Source organism: Cebidichthys violaceus, unplaced genomic scaffold, assembly GCF_023349555.1.
Source record: "Cebidichthys violaceus isolate CVI_PGR_0920_01 unplaced genomic scaffold, fCebVio1.0.p SCAF_4, whole genome shotgun sequence".
Lineage (NCBI taxonomy): Eukaryota > Metazoa > Chordata > Actinopteri > Perciformes > Stichaeidae > Cebidichthys > Cebidichthys violaceus.
In genome coordinates, this window is record NW_027176594.1 from 12,696,745 (window position 1) to 12,718,671 (window position 21,927).

A 21,927-nucleotide genomic window follows, 5' to 3' on the forward strand; every position below is an offset into this window, starting at 1 on the left:
ATCATTTGATTTTAGATGTGTAAGTAGTCATTGCACACCATGTCAGGAACTCCGTAGCAACCCTGAGATTATGAGACTTAATTGATTAATGTCACATTTTGAGGTTGTTTTTTTCCCCAAATTTGGTGGCATGCAAAATTGAATCCAATTCCATAAAAAATGTAATAAATGATGTTGCTTGAAGTAATTGTGTCTGATAGCTGCAGCAGAGTTCTATCACTTCCCTTCACCTTTTACACTAATGTCATTGGTTTATGGTTCATCATTTTGAGTTATTAATTATCATAACATATTTAGTTATCAATTAATTATGAATTATTAAATCTGCTCCAAGCAATAACGCAACACCCTCCTGCTGACACTGAGCCCTTTCTGCACTGAATCCATTCCCAGAGGCTCTCAAACATCACAAATGCATTGTAATACCCAGAACCTAATGCCTAATTTATATCTAGTACATTAGTGAGAGGATGGAGGCGTGAATGACAGTGGTGCATAGTGCAGGCATCTCTAATGTTGCCTGTCACACTGGTGCCTGCAGTTTTATGTCCCTGCGCCGGTGACAGCCCCCCTTCTGTTCATGCTGTACACCCATGACTGCAACATGGAGAGAACTCTGTTGTGAAGTGTGCCCATCATCCAGCGGATTACAAAGAATGATGAGACTTCATATCGAGAGGAAATCAACAATCTTACAAAGTGGAGCTCAGAGAACGACCCACTGCTCAACATCACCAAAAACCAATGAGCTGATCATTGATTTAGGAAAAAACAAGGTGAAGACACACACCCCTGCCTCCATCAATGGAGTTGATGTGGAGCAAATTAACAGTTCTAGGCTCCTGAGAATCAGCACCACAAAGAACCTGACATGGTCATGGTCACATCTCAGGCTGTTCTCATAGACAGTATAAAATATGGACATAGTCTCCATGACGTCACCCTCAGTTTTCTAAAGAGCCTGTGTGAAGCTCAAAGAGGGTGGCTCAGACCATCACCTAACTCCCGGCTAATCCAAAAGTGGGCAAAGAGGTGGATTGTTGATGGAACTAAGGCAGCAGAGCAGACAGGTAGTGGTCCGCAACCTGACCTGAGGAGACACCCACCTGTCACTCAATGCAGCCACGCCCTTAATTTTAACTTTAAGCCTCAATATAATTTAACCAGGTGAGTTATATAAAGAATTTTTTTTTTTTGGGGGTTGTACCAGGCTGAAAGCATGCTTACTTCTGCTGTAGAGTTGGCCATTTTGCAAATCCCTGCTGTTGGACTAATAAAGAATGATTATTTTTTTAACATGGGGGTCTTTGGGGATTGTCTTTTCTCTTTTGAAGCATTTATTTTTCAGGAACTGCAGTTCTTTCCAGGTCTGCCTAATTTTTTTAGCACCGGAGGTTGCCGCTTGTTTGTTACTACATCTACAAAAAGTGATGCACTAATTTGTATCAACCTCATGAAATCAATTTGTATGTATTCTACACAATCGTGAACAAGGAAGTACAAAGAGTGACGAACACCAAGTAGGGAGGAGGTTATTTTTGGAGCCATCCATTCAAGTCACCGTATCTTGGAGAGGAAAAAGGGTCATTTTCACATAAACTTCTATACAATCAAACTTCTCTTTGCAACCACATGAGTCGCCCCCTGCTGGCTATTAAAAAGGAGGCAAGTTGGCTTCACTTTCTAGAACTGAAGGTTGCCGCCTGATACATTTACATTATTGAGTTTAATGATCTCTCAAAGGTAAGTTCTGCCAATGTAGCAAAAAACCTTAAAAACACTGAAAGCAACAATGTTGTACAAATCACAAATAGGAATTGTCTAAAATTCATGCAAATGATGAATTACAGCAGGCTTGTGTGGATTGTTTGGACGGGGTGTAAGCCCATTACAAAATGAGGGCGTGCAAAATGAAATAGCTGAGAATAGATCAATGAGCATGAATATACCCAATGTATATATAGATATATCAAAAGATGTTGTTGAGCATACTTAATACAGGACTGTAAGTACTCAGCTAGGAGTGCTGTGCTCCAGTTCTTTGTATCTGAAATGTAACAATGACTAAGAAGGTAAAGATCAGCCTCTCAGCTTTAACTTGAGGGTGTTTGCATCCACGTCTGATAAACCATGTAGAAATTGTAGCTCTTTTTTTAATAAATTCTCCCATAGGGTTAAATGCACAATGTATATCACACTGTTAAAATATGAATGTTGATGGTGGAAAGGAGCCAGAATGTAACACAACACTCTCCAAGTACATACAGACCACAGTCGCAATCGTACCCACCACTGAGGTCACCGAGGTCTGGACTGGTATTCTCTGACTAAAAATAAGTGTGATATGGTGTAGAAAAGATATTGTACACCGCAGAGACTTCCCACTTGCTCATCTGTTTGACATCTTTGCTTGAGTGCTTGTTTTTGTGTGTGGTAGCACTGATGTGATGAAGTGGATGATCTTTTTGTTACTACTGAATATTTAATCAACAACTTGAGGGAAGCGGACATGCAGTAGAATCCATACAAAGCCTGATTCAGATATATAGATAGTGTAACTACTGTACTGCTTGTAGTTCAATGCCATTCATCCCCAGACATCCCCGCCCTATATTAAACTGCGGCCAGTGATGCCCAGTAATTAGTTTCACTTTCAGCCCATACAGCTTGAAGATGAGGAGAAAAAGAAACAGTGATCGAGATGAGAGAGGAAGCGCAGGTACTGAACATTATGCTCGATATAGGATTAGCATTATGTCCTTGTGCTGTTCAAAATATATAAACTGACCTGATCCAAGTCACACCGTTAACACAAACACCTGGCATCATTTTCGTGTAATAACCTACCATCATTTTGTAAAAACACACATTTTGCTTACGTTTATGTGCTGTTTGAGACGTGTTTTTTTTTTTTATTCCTTTCCAAAATGTTGCAAATGCAAACATAAAATATGAATTAAAGAAGGTGTTTTGTAAATCATTTTGAATATACTTTGGCAAAAGAGACAGTTGAGGAGTCACAGAGAAACGGATGGGCAGTGAATACAGAGGGCAAGACAGAACAGTATAGTGTAAATTTGCTTTAATTTGAACATTTGAATTTTACTCTGTCAACTTCTTCTGCATTTTGATATTGTAGTGTGGGTTGTTCAGTGCAACACTGACAGATCATTATATACCAATGCACTGACATGGTTTTAAAACTATTGTTATCGAATTTTTGGTCTCCAACCATCTCCTCATGCACATATCAAATATAAAAATTCAATGGACATGCCCTAAATCCCCCTAGTTAGTTTAGTTTGTCTCTGTATATCTGAAATCCTGAGTACGGCCATGACTACTGTTCATCCATTCTTGCCTCAGGGTGCTCTTGACGTAAATGTGAACTTGAATCAGCCCCTCTACACGCCTACTTTGGCCACATATGGCAAACTGTCATCAACATAGGCTACTTTACAGCCAGGAATCACAAACACATGCGACTCTGCGATCCTGCCTAACAGAGCAGAATAACAGATAGAGAGCATGAGACAGATGGAGAAAGAAACAGAGAAGAAGAAGGAAAAGGAAATGTGAAAGGTTGACAGGATGGTGAGCACAGAGAGAGAGAGAGAGAGAGAGAGAGAGAGAGAGAGAGAGAGAGAGAGAGAGAGGGAGGAGAATGCGTAATAATGCATGGGTGGGTGTTGAATTATATCCAGCTCGCTGGGCTTCTAATTTCAGATGCGATTCAACTGGAAAAATTAACAACCCTGCAGATGATTGGCTGAGCTGTCTGCCGGTCTTGCCAATCCAGAGTGCGGGCGGGTCGTCTCTCCATCCCCATGCTTCACGAGGGCACGGACCAAGCTCAGAGCTAGAGTCTGAACAGCTGTCGTCCGCTCTTCCTTTTTTTTCAAATTTGCATTTAACTGATTCATTCCGTAGCTCTCTTGCTGTTTGTCGTTCTACTTATGGGAATTAACCGACTGCACTTGAGTTTTTTGGAGTTCCTGTTACTACGGCATGTTTGTGAGTTGCCCTCTGTTGCGGTGCTGAGAGCTTGAAGAGCTGCGAGGAGAGCAGAGGTTCCGGAGCCCCTCTGGAGAGAGATGAGGAGGAAGAGGCTCTCTGTCACGGGCTTTCTACTCGCCTGGAAACTGATACTGTTGCACGGGTAAGTAAGTGGACGCTCCGTTCATACCACAACGCTACACACACACACACACGCCCAAGTCAGAAGGGAGCTCCTTGATATAGGGGTTTCTTTTGAATCAAAATTGTGCAATTGCAATGACCTGCACCTGCTTGGGCCAGTTGTATCAAGACAAGAGGTCAGATACTGTCTTGGTTTTGTACCAAAATCAGTTTAAGCATACATTTAACAGAATATGCTAAATCTAATGTCATTGCATACATGTTTAAAAGACTGCATTTTATTTATTTAAATTTTAAAGTTTAAAACAAACATATTGTTTTCTTTGTGTTTTTTTTCGCCTGTAGCCCTATTTAATTACCAGTTAAAAACTCAATTCAATTAATTTACGTTATCTTTTTGTCTTCTATTTTGTAGATTACTCTGATATTTTATTTTTGAACTGTAAATTACCCTAACTCCATACATTTATTTATTTTTTCATTCAATATTTTGTGACAGTCTAAAATGGCCACACTCAAATGATGAGCAAGCAGGACGAGATGAATCGTATAAAATGGGGATAAGAGCTCACCCTCTCTTAGTGTAGGCATTCATGTCCAGAAGAGGGGACAACAGCTACCTGCCAAAACCAACAACTCGTCACACTGTCATTTCAACAAGAAAAGACACGTTAGTTCAACAACAGTAGTTATCTAATTATCAAGAAGGTTATGTTTTTGGCTCGGTTTGTCTGTTTGTTTGTTTGTTTGTACTCGCATTATATTTCACTTTAATTAACATTGTGACATAGGGCATTTGTGCTGCATTCATGTAATGTCAGAATATTTGGAAAAATTAGTTTCGGACTGAGAAAATTCATGCCAACACCCCTCCTCAAGTCGGAACAACAACTCAAAAACAGCTAAGGTGTGGTTCAAACAACAAATCTTCTTTGTAGTTGGAAGAACACACCAAAGTCGGAAGTTCTTGGATATATCTATAATATGAATTATGAAGTAGATCAGGTGCCGTTTGGTTTTGTATTACAATCCTCAGGTTGCATAACATTACATTATGGTGTGGCTCCCAAAGTAACTTAAACGTTTAATAACAAATTGTACTATTATTGAAAAGTCCATGTGCAAACACCCTTAGTTCAAAGTCCCAGTGTAGAGAGAGAAAGACATAGACAGACAGACAGACAGACAAAAAAGAAAGAAAAGAACAACAGCTGTGTGTGTGAGTGAAAGAAAACTCTTTTAATAATTCAATAAACTAACTTTAACATACAGTGGTGTAAGAAGTACTCAGATGTCTACCTAGGTAAAAGTAGCAATAATACAATGTAGAAATACTCTATAACAAGTAAAAGTCCTGCATTTAAAATGTTACTCAAAGACAAGTATAAAAGTGTTATCATCTGATTATACTTAATGAAACAAAAGTACAATATTCATTATGCAGAGTAATATACAATATGCTATTGTATTATATTTAGTAATGTATTGAAGTGTTTATCTCTTTAATGTTGCAACTGGTGAAGGTGGAGCTAATTTCAATTACTTTATTTACAGCTGGGTAGTTTACTTAAATTATCATTTATTAGTTGGTTATATTTTGTTTTAATAATCTGAGTTTGGAAAGTAACTAAATCAAATATATGTAGTACAGTAAAAAGTACAATATACTTGTTTATATATACATAATATACATTATGTTCTTTAATGGCGACTAATGAAAATGGCCGCCACGGTACAGGATTGCCATTCAATGAAACCACAAACTTTTAATAACATTTCACCTCCAAGCTCTTAAATTTCTTCTTACCAAATATGACCTATCAAGGAGGAGTACAAAGTTACAAAATTACATGAACAATTCACACAATATTAAAAAAATGTCGACTCACTTTCTGACTACAATTGAGAGGGAGAAGAATCGAAATGGAAGCTAAGCTAACCCAGCTAGGACCTGAGGCTACTCCACTACCCAGCATGCTGCTGGCTGTCTGAGGCCCGGCAGAAAAATAAATGGATGAAAGCAACGGAGGTCGGTGACTGTTCACAGAGACCTGGATCCATTGTGCTCCAGGACCAAGTTGTACTTGTTAGGTGGACAGCAGGACAGAGAGCAGGACTCCGGTGGGGCGAGAGGAGGTGGACTCTGTGTTGCATAGCGGCGCTTGGTGCTCGGGCACAATCGGGGTTGATGGACAGTGTTTTCCTCATGTTGAATTTTTGGCGAGGGTGTGTCGGCCATATTATCTGCCCAGAGAATTGTTTTTGTTGCTGCTGTTTACATCCTTTATGATGCAAGTTCAGAAAATGGGTTATTGTGTATGAATGTTATTGTATGTTTAATTTTTTTTTATGCTTTGGCAATACTGTTTCTAAACTTTCATGCCAATAAAGCCAAATTGAAATGAATTGAATTGAATTGAGAGAGAGAGAGAGAGAGAGAGAGAGAGAGAGAGAGAGAGAGAGAGAGAGAGAGAGAGATACTGATCTCAGGGTTAGCAGTGAAGTTGTGTAGTGGCAGTACATGTACCTGTGGGTTACAGTTTGTCCATAAACACTGCAGCTTCTCAATACCCAAGAAGTTCTTGAGTCTTGCTTCCCAGCTGCTGGGCAAAAGTGAAAGGAGAATCTGTGCAATTACAATCTCTGCTCTGCTTCTCTGCTTTGAGAACCTATCTCAAATGTAGCTAAATATATTATTCAGTGCCTTTTTATTGGGCGTCAACCTCGTGTTTCTGAGTGTATTGTGGTTAGTTTTCAATCAAACATTACATTAATGGTTGTTGCAGATACACCTGGCAGAGATCTGCACTGTAACTGAGTGCACTTTTCTAGTTTCCTTTTGTTTTTTTGAAAGCTGCAGTGTGATTCTTGTTCTCGTATGTCCGGCAGAAGAGATCCCATGTGCCATAATTTTGTATCATAAAAGGGGCTGCTTGAAAACCACAGGGAGAATAATTTGCTCCACAGTCTTTTTGGTCTTGCTCCAGTAATATGCACAAACAGTGGAAAACATGCTCAGGAGATAGTGTTGACGTGTTTTATATCACTAGTTCCAGAGACATAACCTGACCCATCTTAAGCTGAACAGCATTTAGTCACAGTTTCTGTCTGATCCACTACTCTTTGTCCACAGAACTGGGCCCTAAAATGGCAAGTCTTACTGCTCAGGCTTCCCATTTGTATCCTCCATGTTCAAGTTAGTGTTGGTTTGACTATCCTCACTAACAACGGACACATTGCCTATTCTTTCCAGGTCGAGCCGTTGGACATTATGCTCTACACGTGCCGAAATAAAATGTTAATTTGGGTGGTTCATAGACTGTACTGAACTGAAACCTAAACAAGTTAATTCTTTAGCATTTTGTAATAAATGCAGGTATCCATAAGATATGGATATGAAAGGGAACCCATGTGATTTACCTATTAACCTGGAATAAATATATGTTGGGAAATTCTTATTGGGGATTATAACTGCTCATGGGAGGGTGCAGCTGCCTCCATACCATACACTGTTACAGCTGTAATAGCTCGTAATGGATTTCAGGTTTAGATACATAAGACTTCTTTCAAGCTAACGTGAAAAGTGAGAGGAATCATTCACAGTTTAGAATAGAGTCACTGCAAATTGTTTGTTACTTTGTACTCATAAGGTTTTCATCTTCTTATCACTGGCGTCTGCCTCTGACTGGCCAAGATTATGTGAAACCTAAGATTGTTAAACAAACTCAGATCATGTGAACTTGTCCATATATTTATTATTTATTCATTTATTGTCAGTTGCAGATGTTATTTAGTAAGTGTTTAGATCTTTTAAAATAAATGCATCATATTCATGTTTTTGCAGGCTTTATCCTGCTTATGACATTTGGTTCTAAAACTCCGTAGCAAGCTGCTCCGTGTGTCTGCCATCAAACAGCAAACCTTTGATAATGATATCCTTTGAATGACGTTCATCTTTACCGACGCTGCGCACACAGACAATCACACGTAAAAACGCAAAATTAAGTGTGACACATTTGGCTCTGGCCAAGCCACACAACATTCCTGATGTGCCAGCACAAAAGAAAGGACCCACAGTAGCAAAAATATAATGGGCTGTTTGAATGTTTTAAATTAAACTATGCTGTGCTCAGAGACTTTCTTCCTTAACAGCAATGAGTCAAAAACATGGTTAACTCAATTCATGGCCACAACCAACTTTTGGTATAAAGTGGTATTACTTGGCCTTCAAACATGCAATGTGCTTTTACTATTATGGTTATGGTTGTTATCATGAGCTCTTGATGCGACCTATATCATTTTTTTGTGAGGGAGATAGCTGTTCTAGGTCAACAGCTAATCCATTATTGATCAGATGTTATGCCGCGTCTCTCTACATTACTTAACAATTGCTCTCTGATGTTTTAGAGGAGGAGAGCACAGAATAGAAAGGGGGGCAAGAAGAAGAGGAGGAGAAGAAATTGCAGGAGGGAGGAGAGAGAACATGAGAAATCATGAGGAGAGGTAGCGCAACAGCAACATAAGCAGCTTAGCAGCTGATTCGAGATGCTCTGAGCTGACAATGCTGTGTGAGCGTGACTGTTCCCTGTGCTGTCCAAAGAAAGAAACTGTTCCAGGGAGAGGTGGAACAAAATGGATGGCACGGAAAGACACATTAATTGGTGAGAGTAAGGCCTCTGGTTTGATGGAGGTGTTTTGGGTATTATCTGTTGGCATAAAGAGCAGCACCAGTAAGGGTAAAGCCAGCAGGAACTGAAAATGTGGGGCTAATTAATTGTAATAGGCTGCATGGTTGTCTGTGTGCTGCTCGTATACACTATTGATATTGTATACCATTCACAGTCAACAGACAACTCAGAAATTAAGATGGATTTCTTTTCCCTTCATTTTCACTTTCCATATTCTAAGCCAAAACGGCATCCACTACAGCATTTTCAGTAATTTGATATTTCAGGTCAGGATAGCCTATTGCTCATAGGCATAGGACCCTAACAAATCAGGTTGCCAGTAACTCTGCGAGCACAGCCGCCTGGCAAATCCTGGCGCTTGGATGCTGCCCGGGGCGGGTCTCGCCAAGAGGAGCGGTGGGGCTCATAATAAAGACACACATACATGATGGTGAGCATGACTCACACTCTGAGCACACGCATCCACATCCATGGGGAGACTCTTACAGAGAGCAGACAGAGAGCGAGTGTGGCGATGCATCAACCAAGAGGCAGCCCCACGCTCGGCTTCCAGTTGCGTGACTCCAGGTCAGCGCTCTCTCTCCGACAGCAGGACAGAAGAATGTATTGACTCCCAAGCTAGATGATGCTGAAGTCAGACATTGACAATGACAACAGATTTATTTCTGAGTTTATATTTGATGATCCCCCCCCCCCAATAACAACAGGGATTTGTTCTTGGCAGGGAAACACTCTGCTGTCTAATGTTTTTTTCTGGGTTTTAGGGCATATGAGATATCAAGTTTGACTTATTTTGTATCTTATTTTGTATCTAATGGGAACTGACTCAGTAATAGTGGCTAAAGTGAAAGGGCATTTTTTTAAGCAGAACCCATTGACCTTTTTATTTGCCATGGGTTGTAGTTTTCTCCTGTCTCCAAGTAACTAGATCCCTTCTCCAGCTCTGTCTCTGCTCTCTGTCACTCCCCTTCTCCCAAAACTCAATGCATATTAATGAGCACCGGGCTACTTGTCCTTTGTGGTCACCACCAGTGTGAGTGTGTGTTTAGAAGAGGTTAAATGAGGAAACAGACTTATGGTAAACACCCTGATTCTGGTCTCAGGATTGTATAAGGTCATTCCCTGCTGGGGGTAAATGGTGGCTGCTCCCAAATGTCAGAGTAAAGGTTGATGAGCCTGAAACTACACTTGGATGTGCTGAATAGGGTTTGTGTGTGTGTGTGTGTGTGTGTGTGTGTGTGTGTGTGTGTGTGTGTGTGTGTGTGTGTTTAACAATATGATCTTTGCAGTGAACGGAGCTATTTTGGGATGTTTTATTCCTACTGACAAATAAACACACACACACAGACACACACACATAAGCTTTACCTTAGCATTTAGAAGCTACTAGACAGTCACCACAGAAGCCCTCTCCCCCTTTTCCCCCTCTGAACACACACATATACACACACTATCCAGTAGATAAAAACAAAGAATTCAACCATGTCTCTTTTGTGGAGCAGTTTATACTACGGGAGAGCAGAGTTACATGAAATCGGATGGTTTTTTTTGTTCTTTATTTACACGTGTTGTTTTTTTTAAAAGATACAATATATAATTTACAAGGAGAAAAGCCTAAAACCCTCCAAAGTGGCATTCAGAGGCACCATATAACAGCTACTCCTCCATTTTGGACACATGTTTTATTCCCATAAAGTTCAGCACTGTCAATACAGTTCACTATTGATCAAAGTGGCAATTTTGTGTGTCAAAATTTACCAAAGGCTCTTTTGAAATTAAATTAAATGAATTGAAATGTTTCTGTTGTAGTTTAGATACGAGTGACTGTGTGTCGCCAGAGTTCCTCATTTCCCAAATACATTTTAAGTTTTAAGATATTTTAAATTGAAAAGTAGATTTTTTGTAGCCGATTCTGATTGCCAATTCAGAACTTTGCAGATTCCAAATTTCTCTCAAATAACCATTATTGACAGCAGGGCTCCAGATTTTTTTCACCAAAGTCCCCTGAATCGTTCCACAAAATATATTCAACCGTCCCAAAGTCAGTGCAAACCCTCAAAAATATTATCCTTTTACTTTGTTATTGTAATCTACAATGGTTATTTAAAGAAAGGTACACAATTCATATGATTAGGAAATTAACTATTATATTTTTATCTAAATATTTGGTTTGATTATATACAGTATATATTATAAGCTGCTTAGAGCTAACGTCACTGTTAGGAAGTTAAACAGGTCATGATTCCCTCTCTCATAACTTCTTTATATTGCTTTGAAAAAATATTATTCAAACAACTGTTTGTTCATTTTTCTAATAAAAAAATATATTTTACAATATTTTACAAGACACATTACAATAACACTATAATTGTCACAGCTCTGCCCCTTCTCTTCTGTCACTCTATCTCTCACTCACCTAATCAGCTCATTCAGTGCACCTGTTAGTCACACCCTCATCAGCCCAATCACTCTCACCTGCTCTCTCTGCTGCACCTACTATTTAGACCCCAGTCTCACACACACTTGCTGCCAGCTTGTTCTCCGCTTCTATGCAAGACCTTCCAGTGTTTCCCTTTGGACTAATTTTCCGTTACCGACCCTGCCTGTCTTGGACTACCCTGCCTTGCCTCTGCCCCAGTAATTCACTCAGCCTTTTGTCCCCAACCACGAGAGCCTACCTGCTGTATTCCTGTGAAGATTCAACCTGTTGTGTGTTATGAAGAAATTAAAGCTTTGATTCAGATCATCCCTGGTGTTTGTCGTACTGCTCCTGGCTCCTTACTACACCCGTTACAATAATGTACCTTTGTCACACCCATTGTTACGCAGTAGATGCTATGCAGATCAAGGCAACCTCCGCTAAAGTTAGCTGTTTAGCTCTGTGCTGTGAAAACATCGCAGACGATCACGTGCATGATCTGTGTTTTGTTTCTACAGTGTTGGTCAGTGTAAGGAGGTGGACAATGTTGCGAGGACAAGGCCGGCCCCAATGTCTCCCTCGGATTTTCTGGACAAACTGATGGGCAGGACGTCGGGATATGATGCCAGGATAAGACCGAACTTTAAAGGTATCTAGCTATCTGTCTGTCTGTATTTTTCCACTGCAGAAGAACACAGGAAATTAAGATGGAAGAACCTCTATTTCTCCTGGCTTCAATCAGCCTTCTGTTGTATGTCTGGATAGTCTTTCGCCAAATGTCCACAGACAAAGCCCACGACCTCGTCCTCTGTACTGCCCTTGGTAAATGGTCAGCCGTGGTATCGGGAGCTTGGAGTTGATTTTCTCTTTTCTCATTCTTTGATTATCTTCGATGAGCTTTTCAGTGGCGTCTTAGGTCGAGGGAGAGAGGGAGAGAGGGAGAGAGAGAATCCGTTCTCATCCATCAGATACGTCTGCTTTGTGTCCGATAGAGCTTAAGTGGGCCTTGTGCCGATTAATGTAATGCCAAAGTTGTCACGCTAAAGGGGCGGTATTTGACACCCTGAATGGGCAGCACACTCTGCATGCTGTTATTGGCTAGGGGCACACAGCAAAGTAAGAAGAAAAGAGAAAATACAGGCAGAGTGCATCGTCTCTGTGGACAGACACCATCACACATTTGTTTTGGGTCATAAGTGATCAAGTGTGATATCAGAGATGGCACTTTGAACTCAGGAGTCAAATGACAAAGGGACTGACTCAAATGCAGAATGCAGAAATTCATGTACACTAATTCTAATTTATATGTTTTCTTTAGCTAACAATATAGGAAGAATAGGAAATTATGCTAATTTGGTGCACGAACCAATAGACACTGATCTTTCAGTAATGGTTTACACATAGTCACTAATTCCGACAAATAAAGATGGGATGCAGTTTAATAGATTAAAAACAGGATAATGTGAATGGCACCGCGTGCAGATTCAGCATCCAGTAGCTCCCTTAAACTTCACTATATGTTTTTTTTTTTTATTATTGGTCAGAAGGTGGGTCTTCCAGTTCCGGCATTTTCATTTACGCTCAAATTTTTGATCATAAGGGATACTTTGAGAAAATAATTCCTCCTGCCCTCTTGTGAAACTTGCAGTGCCAAATACTCCCACTGTGCTGCATGCTTGCAAGTTAAAGGGAAAATTGATTTTCATTTTTAAACACTGTCCTAAAATACGAATTTAAATTAATCAATAACAATGATTTTTTGCCTAGCTCTAACTATTGCTTTTGATGGGCTGACAGAACGTATGAATATAGTGAGTCGCGGGGGGGCTGGACTCTGTGTTTACATAAATGATGCTTGGTGATCAAACGTCAGTTAATGTTGATGGACAATGTTTCCCTGATGTTTTAATGTTGAGACGCCGACCAGATTATCTGCGCAAAGAATTCACTCGAATTAAATTTTGTTACTGCTGTTTCCTCTTCCTATTGATGCAAATTTAAAAAAAAAAATCAGCACTTTTAGCACAGCCCCACCAGGGGAAACCAAACTCTGAACTAGGTTTACTAGAACATTCCTGGCATCTACAAAGCCGTCTCCCACCCCCAATTTGGACAATCAGGTCACATTTTCCTGGTTCTTCTGCCTACTTACTCCAAGCTAATTATTGAAGGGTCAAAGTATGGATACTAGACTTTCTCATTAATGGACCACAGACAGTTTGGATTGGCTGCCACACTTTACCAGAGTAGTGCTCAGAGAACAACCTACTGCTCAACGTCAGCAAAACGAAGGAGCTCATCACTGATTTTAGGGGGATAAAAGGAGGAAATGACACACAACCGTCTACATCAGGGTAGCTGAGGTGGAGCAAATCAACAGTTTTAAGTTCCTGGGAATCAGCATCACAGAGAACCTGACATGGTATATCCTGGTGAAAAAAGCTCAGAAACGTACTCGGTATTCTGGTCATTGTTTACAAGTCAAGAACTTCGTATCAACCTCCAGAACTGAGACTGAATTAATTAGTTGGCTATAATTGTCCCTTTTCGAAGGGTGCTTCCCTGAACTGAACTAAATGCAAGTTAAATTATGTTATTTGTTATAAATATTGAGTATTTCTGATTACGAAATTGAGTGCAAACACGGCTCCATTTTTTTTTTTTTTGTAGCAATAAATGTATTTACGAAGCATGTTCTTCCCCTGGGGCCTTGTACTGTACCTCATATTCACTACATATTTTTAGGGAGACTTTTGTTACATGTGTTGGTACCCTTTAAACCAACCGTGATACAATTGTATTATTTATATTATGTCCATCTACTGTAATCATTGTATCCATCTTTCACTCTGCAGGTCCTCCAGTGAATGTTTCCTGTAACATTTTCATCAACAGCTTTGGGTCCATTGCTGAAACCACCATGGTAAGTAAAATAGATGCTGCATGATCTACATTCAGTTAGTGTAAAGGTTAAATTAGCATCAAGTCACAGACAAAGTTGAGAGAAATATTTTACATTTACCTTGTTCCATCAGTGGGGATTCTTAAAAGTGTGTGTGTGTGTGTGTGTGTCCCGAGAAAGCTAAGTGCTCCTGAAGCATTGACGCCAGGCCAACCCATAGTGTGTCCGAGTTGTGCCTATACCCAGGTGATAAAATACAAACCCTGAGGCTCTCTAGTTTGAACCTGCGTGAAAGAAGACAGCAACCACTCTTATTTTACTTATTGTCGCAAATCAACAAAAAAGCTTACAATAGCGTTAGGTGACAAAATAATCAGTCATCTGCGCCCTCGATCCTGCAAGTCTTGGTTGTCTTTTCCAGTTTATCTTCAGGATCCTGAAGGAGGTCTCCAGCACACCACTGTCCATGTGAGGAATAGAACGTTCATGCATAGTAACGCACACACGACTCTCTCTCATGGGTTATCGATGACAGCATCCATCAAAAACTGCCTACACTGACATTCATCACAGCAGAATTATTCCGTCTCTGTTGGCATCGGAGAGCAGTTTATTTATACTCTGGCTAGAATAATAAATGCAGCTGAACATCCAAGTCAGCCCAAACCCTGTGAAATGTATCCTCGTCCATAACATTCTCTGCACATATTTTGGAGAAGGCAGATTTTCCTCGTAATACATCCCCTGTAAAAACCAAATTAATTTATTGTTGGAGAGACACTATGTGCATTAAAGGTAAAAAAGTTAAACATTACTCGTGATTTGTGAGCATCTTCACTTTGCTTCTTGTTTCAGACAAACTTCAATTTTAAGTTAGATGCATTTGTCCTTGACAGAATGCTCAATCCGGTCAATTAAATAGATACATCTTGAGTTTAGTCTAGAGGGCTTAATCTTTGCTCTGTGCACAGACGGGATAATGGCATGTTTCAGTCACACCCGCCCAGTGTGGGTAAGGCACTGGAAGACGGCTTGTTCTGTGACTTCTGACCTACGTAACCCCCAATATCTACACGCAAGACCGTCTCAGACTGTTTAGGGGAACGAAGGCTATATAGCTTAAAACACTAGCTGCCGTTGTAACACTTATTTCAGGCTGGAAATGTTGGTGTCCCTAACAGTCAGATATGAACGGAATGTGTATGCAATAGGTGGTGGAGGACTGGAAGGTCCTGTTTAAAGGGCCACCACTGATGGATGTGGTTATGAAGGGCAGCTTGGGGACCCTGGCCCTATCACCCTCAATTTAGATGCCAACCTGACCCCTATTGTTCACGGAAAACACACAGCTATGTTTAAGCCCTGTAATCACATGCAACGCCAAGCATAATGAGAGAGCAGCGCATCGAATATATACTTCGAATATATACATCTTTACATGGAGCATCTTTTGCCTCCAGGTCCAAATATGGTAGACAACTAAACATTTGCCAAATCATTGAATAATACTGTTCATGTAGTCGTACAAATTATGATAGACTTCTTCTTTAAGACACGGCCAGAGTGAGTTAAACCAAGATTATCTTATTTATATATCTTTACCATTCAGTGAGTATAGAAGCACATATCACTTAAAGGTTATAATCATTCAATGAATAAACTGTAATTATACAATTTAAAGAATGATAAATGAAATCCTATCAGATTCCAAATTGTACTTTTTTTCATTTAAAAGGTAAAAGATCAATAGTCACTTATTAATCCGAATCAGACTTAAATGCAGACTAAATGAGTCTAAAATAGAATAAATAGGACTTTGACGGACTGCTTATTAGGCTCTATGGCTAAAGGTTTCAAGAGCCAAGCTGCTTCTAGGTATTTGTTTAATCTTCATTTGATAAGGCAATTAATCAATAAATGAATTGATTCTTTAAGGAAATTAATAGAGAGGTAGGTTTGGTTGGGGTATGTTTCGGACATTTTAGGTTGATACCTCAACAAAGTCTTTGATCATGCTCCCTTGCTCAGTTCATACGGTTGAGTATTCCGTTGTGATAGAAATGTAGATTGCAGTTTATATTGAGTACAGTGTTCTAAATTAATCTAATATTGTAGAAGCCAAATTCACACTTTAATAAATTATGTAAGATATTTGTAAATAGAAAGCAGGTATTCAAAATATTATTTTGTCAATTATTATCAAGCCTTAAAATCTGCCATAAATTATTGCAGATTAGTGATGTGAATTCCGGCTCTTTTTAGAGAACCGGCTCTTTTGGCTCGGCTCACTAAAAAGAGCCGGCTCTTTCGGCTCCCAAATGGCTCTTCAGATTTTTGGTGCTTAAATTAATTTATTACCAACAATAATGTAAAATTATGCGCAATATGAATTACTAATGTAAAAAAAACATGCACTATATCAAATGTTTATTATATAAATACACTTTTATTTATACACTCTACAGAGTGATACAAAAATAAATTAGAAAGTGCAAAAACAAACGTTTAACTATTTACAAATGAACTTAACTAACTTTTAACTATTTTAAACTTTTAGCTTTTTAATACTTAACAAATTTAAAGTGAAACAACATACAGAAGCTTACAGAATCACACAACAAAATATAAATTAAAATGTGTAAAACAAAAAGAAAAAAATCAGCATCCAGAGTTTTGTCCTTCAGTGAAGATTTACATTGAGAAAGACCAAGTGCCTCAGCTTTGAGGGGCTGATCCTGTTTCTTCTCTCCGTAATTATCTGCCCTGTTTTGGAGAAGATTCTCTCTGAGGGGACTGAAGTTGCTACAATGCACAGTCTCCGTGCCATCACATGAGTAAGGCGTGGGTACACTGTGCTGTGTGTGTGTAACTCCCGCCCCTCCCCCCTCTGCTCAGCGCAGGCACAGAGACGACACCACACATATTGACCAATCAAATGCGGCTTGAGAGAGAGAGAGAGAGAGAGAGAGAGAGAGAGAGAGAGAGAGAGAGAGAGAGAGAGAGAGAGAGAGAGAGAGAGAGAGAAAAAAACAAAAAACAAAGCGGCTCCCAATCAGGAGCCGGCTCCCGTCGTTCACGTCGAAGAGCACATCACTATTGCAGATCAAAGTTTTTCACATTACATTACATCATATCTTGCCAAGATTGAAGTTGCTATTGACAGCCAATCCCAAAAATGTTGTTATCATTCATTTATTCATTATTATATAAATGCAAGTGCCTTAATTAACCAAAACTTGTTGACACCATTGATGTTTGTTTCTGTGTGTCTGAAATGATAGAACACATTTGTGATACTTCGCTACTCTCCAACACCACTTCACTTTCTGTTGTAGTCTGTCTTTTGCGTAATTAGCTAGCAGAGCAGAACTGGTTGTGATCAGTGAAGCCTTCTCTAAAGATGGTTGGATGGAAAAGTGGATGGATGATTGAAGCGACAAGGTCTAAGTGCTGTCTGCACCACTGGGAGTTGTTCTAACGGATATGCTATTTGTATGTGCTTGTGGTGTATTTGCCTGCAAAGCACGAACTGTCATGTAAAATGTACAATATTTCAGTAGACCTATGTTTGTATGAGCCAACTTTGTGTGATTCTTTTTTTTTTGTCTGTTTGTAGTATATAACTTGGGGAATTATTATTTCTCATTTTAATTTTTTTTAACATAAATGCCAAATCCACTAGAGTTTTAGCCTTTTCAGTTTATATTTTGATGATGTCTGTAGTTATAAGCATTTATTTTATCAATAGCACCTTAACAGTCCCGTAAAGCAGTGATAGCTTTTACACTTTCTTTTTTAGAGGTGTGATAGTATATGATAGTCAGAGGATCTGGTTGTAATGTAGAACGTTATCCAAATAGTTTGTAACATGTAACTTGACTGTGGCTTAGTAGTAGAGCGGTTCGTCCTTCAATCAAAATATCGGTGATTCGATCTCCGGCTCCCGCTAGTCCAAGTCGATTTGTCCTTGGGCAAGAAACGTAACCCCAAATTGCTCCGGTAGGCTGTTCCTGCCGTGTATAAATGGGTGTGAATGTTAGTTAGCTCTGATGGGCAGGTGGCACCTTGCATGGTAGCCCCTGCCATCAGTCTATGAATGGGTGTGAATAGGCGCTTTTGAGTGGTCATAAGCACAAGTCCATTTGCCAATTATAATTTCTTTGTACTATTGAGTAAAGTGTGCGTGTATATATCAAGCCACAACATTCAGTTTATTTACTTGTGTCAGGCTGTTCCAGAACACCCAAGACAATTAAAGCTGCTTGTGCACAGTTCTTATTCCTTGCCCAGGGATTAGCTAGCAGCTAGTGTTGGAGGAAGGGAAGGCTGTGTCATACCTTACTAGCATATCAGGCACATGTTAAAGGTCCTACTCTGAGAGTGGGGAGCGCTTAGAGATATGTATGTACACAGCCATATGTCACATTAGGATTAAGACTTTTCTCTCTTCTCACCATCTGTCTTTTCATCTTCTCACTTCCTATTAAGAGACAAGAGTGACATGAAGTAACCTTAAACACATACATAACACATTTCAAATAGGTTTTAGTGACATGACAGGAAGTATAACTTAAATATAGCCAGATATAATTTCAAGCATATTATTTACAAGTAGGATGTATATAATGGATGGATAGATAGACTGATAAACGGTGTCTTTTACGTCCTAGACAGTTGGATTTGTTGCTGTCAGTATGGATAGTAATAATGTCCGCCAGGTGTGTCTGCGACAACCACTGCTGTATTGTGTGATGTAATGAATACAACCCACAATTGTCTAGCTCCCCTTGTAGACACTAATGGGATGTAAGGCGTCGCAAAAGACACAAATTAAAAAACAAGCGGTGATGTATACAGGCTTTAGGCTCTCGTCGTATAAGACAAAACTCACAAGCATTCTGACACAAATAATAGGCTGTAAGCGTTGTAAAATACACTTCATTCAAACTCAAAAATAAGCAGAGCTGTATGCAACCAGTCCGCACAAAATTATCTTTCCGTGAGCTGTTAGCGTTTCGCCAAACATACTGTCCAAAACAAAAAGAAAGTGAACTGCAGAGCGGCAGTCAAAACTAGTATATCTGCTGATCATGAGGAACCCAGTTCTCACTGGGTGCCACAACTCCACTCTGATCACTCAGTGATCATTCAGCCTGCTCAGTACTTTGCATTACCTAAACCTTAATTATACTCCTTCTACATGCTTCTCCTTTTAGTGTAGCAAAGCCACCACATCAAACCGGCGGCACACAAATGTTCGCACAGAGCCTACGCGTGCACCGCCTGATGAGAAAATGAATTTCATGCAGAACCTCGTGTACTCATGAAGCTTAAGTTCTCTTCTCGCTCCATACCCTGCCACTCCCTCCTGTTCTCTAGTAACCCTTTTTCCCACCGGTTCTCGCTCCTGGCCTGCTCCACCCACTCACTCACCTGCGTCTCATCATCCTAATTACCCTGGCAGTCCCTTCGCCAGATTAGCTGCATTTGACTTGGCCTACTATACGTACTATTGACAAACGTAGTATGTAGTAAATACTGCATTTACCAGTAGAATACAGTATGAAACTGTTAAATCAATTTATTTTGCAGTATGATAAGCCAGGTGTTACAGGTCCTTAAAGCACTGGGGAAAAAAACAACTCATACCACTATTACAATATTATTGAAAAATGCAACTTATTGAGTATATAATCTTTTGGTGTCTCCCCCCCCACCCATAGGAATCAGGATGACATCCAGGTATTTAGGTATTTTTAGACATCCATCAGATTTTGTTTTTGTTTGTGTAGTACATGCTACATGCTACGTTTTGGCCAAATCGGTACGTACTGCTTATGCGCTAGCTAAGCCAAACCTTGATTAACTGAACCCTGTTTGACTTCTCGTATTCTGATTTCTCTCCCAACCTTGTTAGTTTACCTTTCTGTTTGCCTCTTGTTTATTGACCCCCTGCCTGTGTTTGGAATTAAACTTTGGATTACTTGTGTGACCCGTGAGTCCTTCCTGTTCTGAGCCCAGATATCATTGCCCAGGTGGTAATGAAAGAGATGGTCTCTAAAGCTGTATTTGTAATAAACAACATTGTGATGTCGTGCAGTTTAGTCACCTACATTTATTCTAATCTCTCTTGTTTTCAGAGCTTATCTCAACCATACATTATCTTAAGAGCCTGAATATGTGCCTAAAATAAAAATATTTTTTTTTCAAAGAACAATTGAATGATTTATCATAATAATAATAATAATTAGATAATTGTCATTATTTTGTAACAAGGTTTTCCCTTCTTTGTTTGACCATTACGTCACTAAAAAAAGAGGAGAAAAATAAACGGGAGGAAATCATGCCCAGTGTCACACATGCTCACACACAGGGCTTAAAGCCAGGTTGGTTTATTCTGGTCTTTACACGCTTTCTATGTTAAACAGATTAACTACTGTAAGACTTTTTTTTTCATTTGTTCACTCAATCTCTCCATCCCTTTTAATCCATTCTCCATCTGTGTGCCAGCAGGGTTTAGTTTATCTGGCTGCACAGGGAGACATGGTAATGCCACAGGTTTGTCCGCATTAAAAAAACAGTTCAAATTGAGCTGTTTTCTTGTTAGCAGTGCACTTGTATCTGGTTGGTTGTGATGGTTCTTTAAAGTTGCATTATTTATTTATTTTTACTTTGACAACTTTTGATAACTGAATAGCTGCAACATATCCTCATACAACGGTCCGTATGACATCCTATGTAAAGTTACTCCTCATTTATCATGGGTGTTCCCATGAAAGCCAGCAAAACGTGCCAATTTCCCCTTGTTAAATGCATACAATCTTTTCAAAATAAACTTTCAGGGAAATCAGTTAGGTTGAGGTCACAAAACGTTGTTTCAGGAATAGACCGTTGTTTGGGTTAAAATAGCCACGAAAGTGCCGTTAATGAAGTACGTAAGTACGTGACAAAAACATGACCATTGACTTCTTATTTCACACAGGGAAGGGTCTGCTGGCTGAAAGATCACTGGTTGTTGGACCCATACAATTTCAAAGAATATCTACAAATTACCGGCCATAATTTTTCGTAGGTAATGCTATAAATGCTGGATGGGACCAGCCTGATAGCTGAAGGACTCTCTACCTGCCAACAGAAATCCCATCTTTAGACATTCAGGGTAACCCCAGGCAGGCAGTGAATCACGGTGCAGTGAATTGCATTTCCAGCTCGGATTAGGTTTCTGCATCAGTGAATTCTGAAATGTAATTAATCTGTCGCATGATTCCTATGCAGCAATTATAATTACATGTTTGTTCTCTTAATAATTAGGCAACCTATTGCGTAAAAAGTAATGAAAAAAACAGAATTAGTGTATGAACCGTTAGATATATATGATTGTGATAATGCATTATGTAATTTGCTAAACTGCTTCTCAAAGGTACTCTTGTTGCACCATGAGTTCAGGGAAAACCTAGCTCATGTAAGCCTATAGTTAGTATGACTGTCAGACCTAAATCAAATTTCCACCTTGTTTAATTTCATTAGCCACATCTGTGTTCATCATGGAATGGCTTTAGCTTTGTTGGAGGTATAGTGAAGTGGAAGAGGCACTTCCAGTCAATGAGCATAGTGAGCAGATATGCCATGCTGCCTATAGTGGGAGCAGACCACAGTGGGTGGTAAGGAGATGCACTAACAAAGCCATCTCGTCAGGCATTTCTTAGGGCTTTACTGGTCACACCATTCTCAAAGCACACAAACAGCTGTGCAGTGCACCTGATGTGTTCAACATAACA

The 21,927-nt window shown here is 39.6% G+C and overlaps 1 protein-coding gene across 1 annotated transcript in view; it reads left to right on the plus strand.

Moving 5' to 3' along the window:
- Window positions 1-3,860: 3,860 nt before the first annotated feature.
- LOC137885411 (glycine receptor subunit alpha-3-like) overlaps window positions 3,861-21,927 on the plus strand; it is a 35,086-nt gene continuing 17,019 nt past the window's right edge. Inside the window, exons 1-3 of the mRNA XM_068727677.1 lie at window positions 3,861-4,159; window positions 11,766-11,896; window positions 14,103-14,170. Of these exons, the coding sequence (XP_068583778.1) occupies window positions 4,095-4,159; window positions 11,766-11,896; window positions 14,103-14,170 (264 nt within the window). The 5' untranslated portion in view covers window positions 3,861-4,094. The remainder of the gene's footprint in view (window positions 4,160-11,765; window positions 11,897-14,102; window positions 14,171-21,927) is intronic.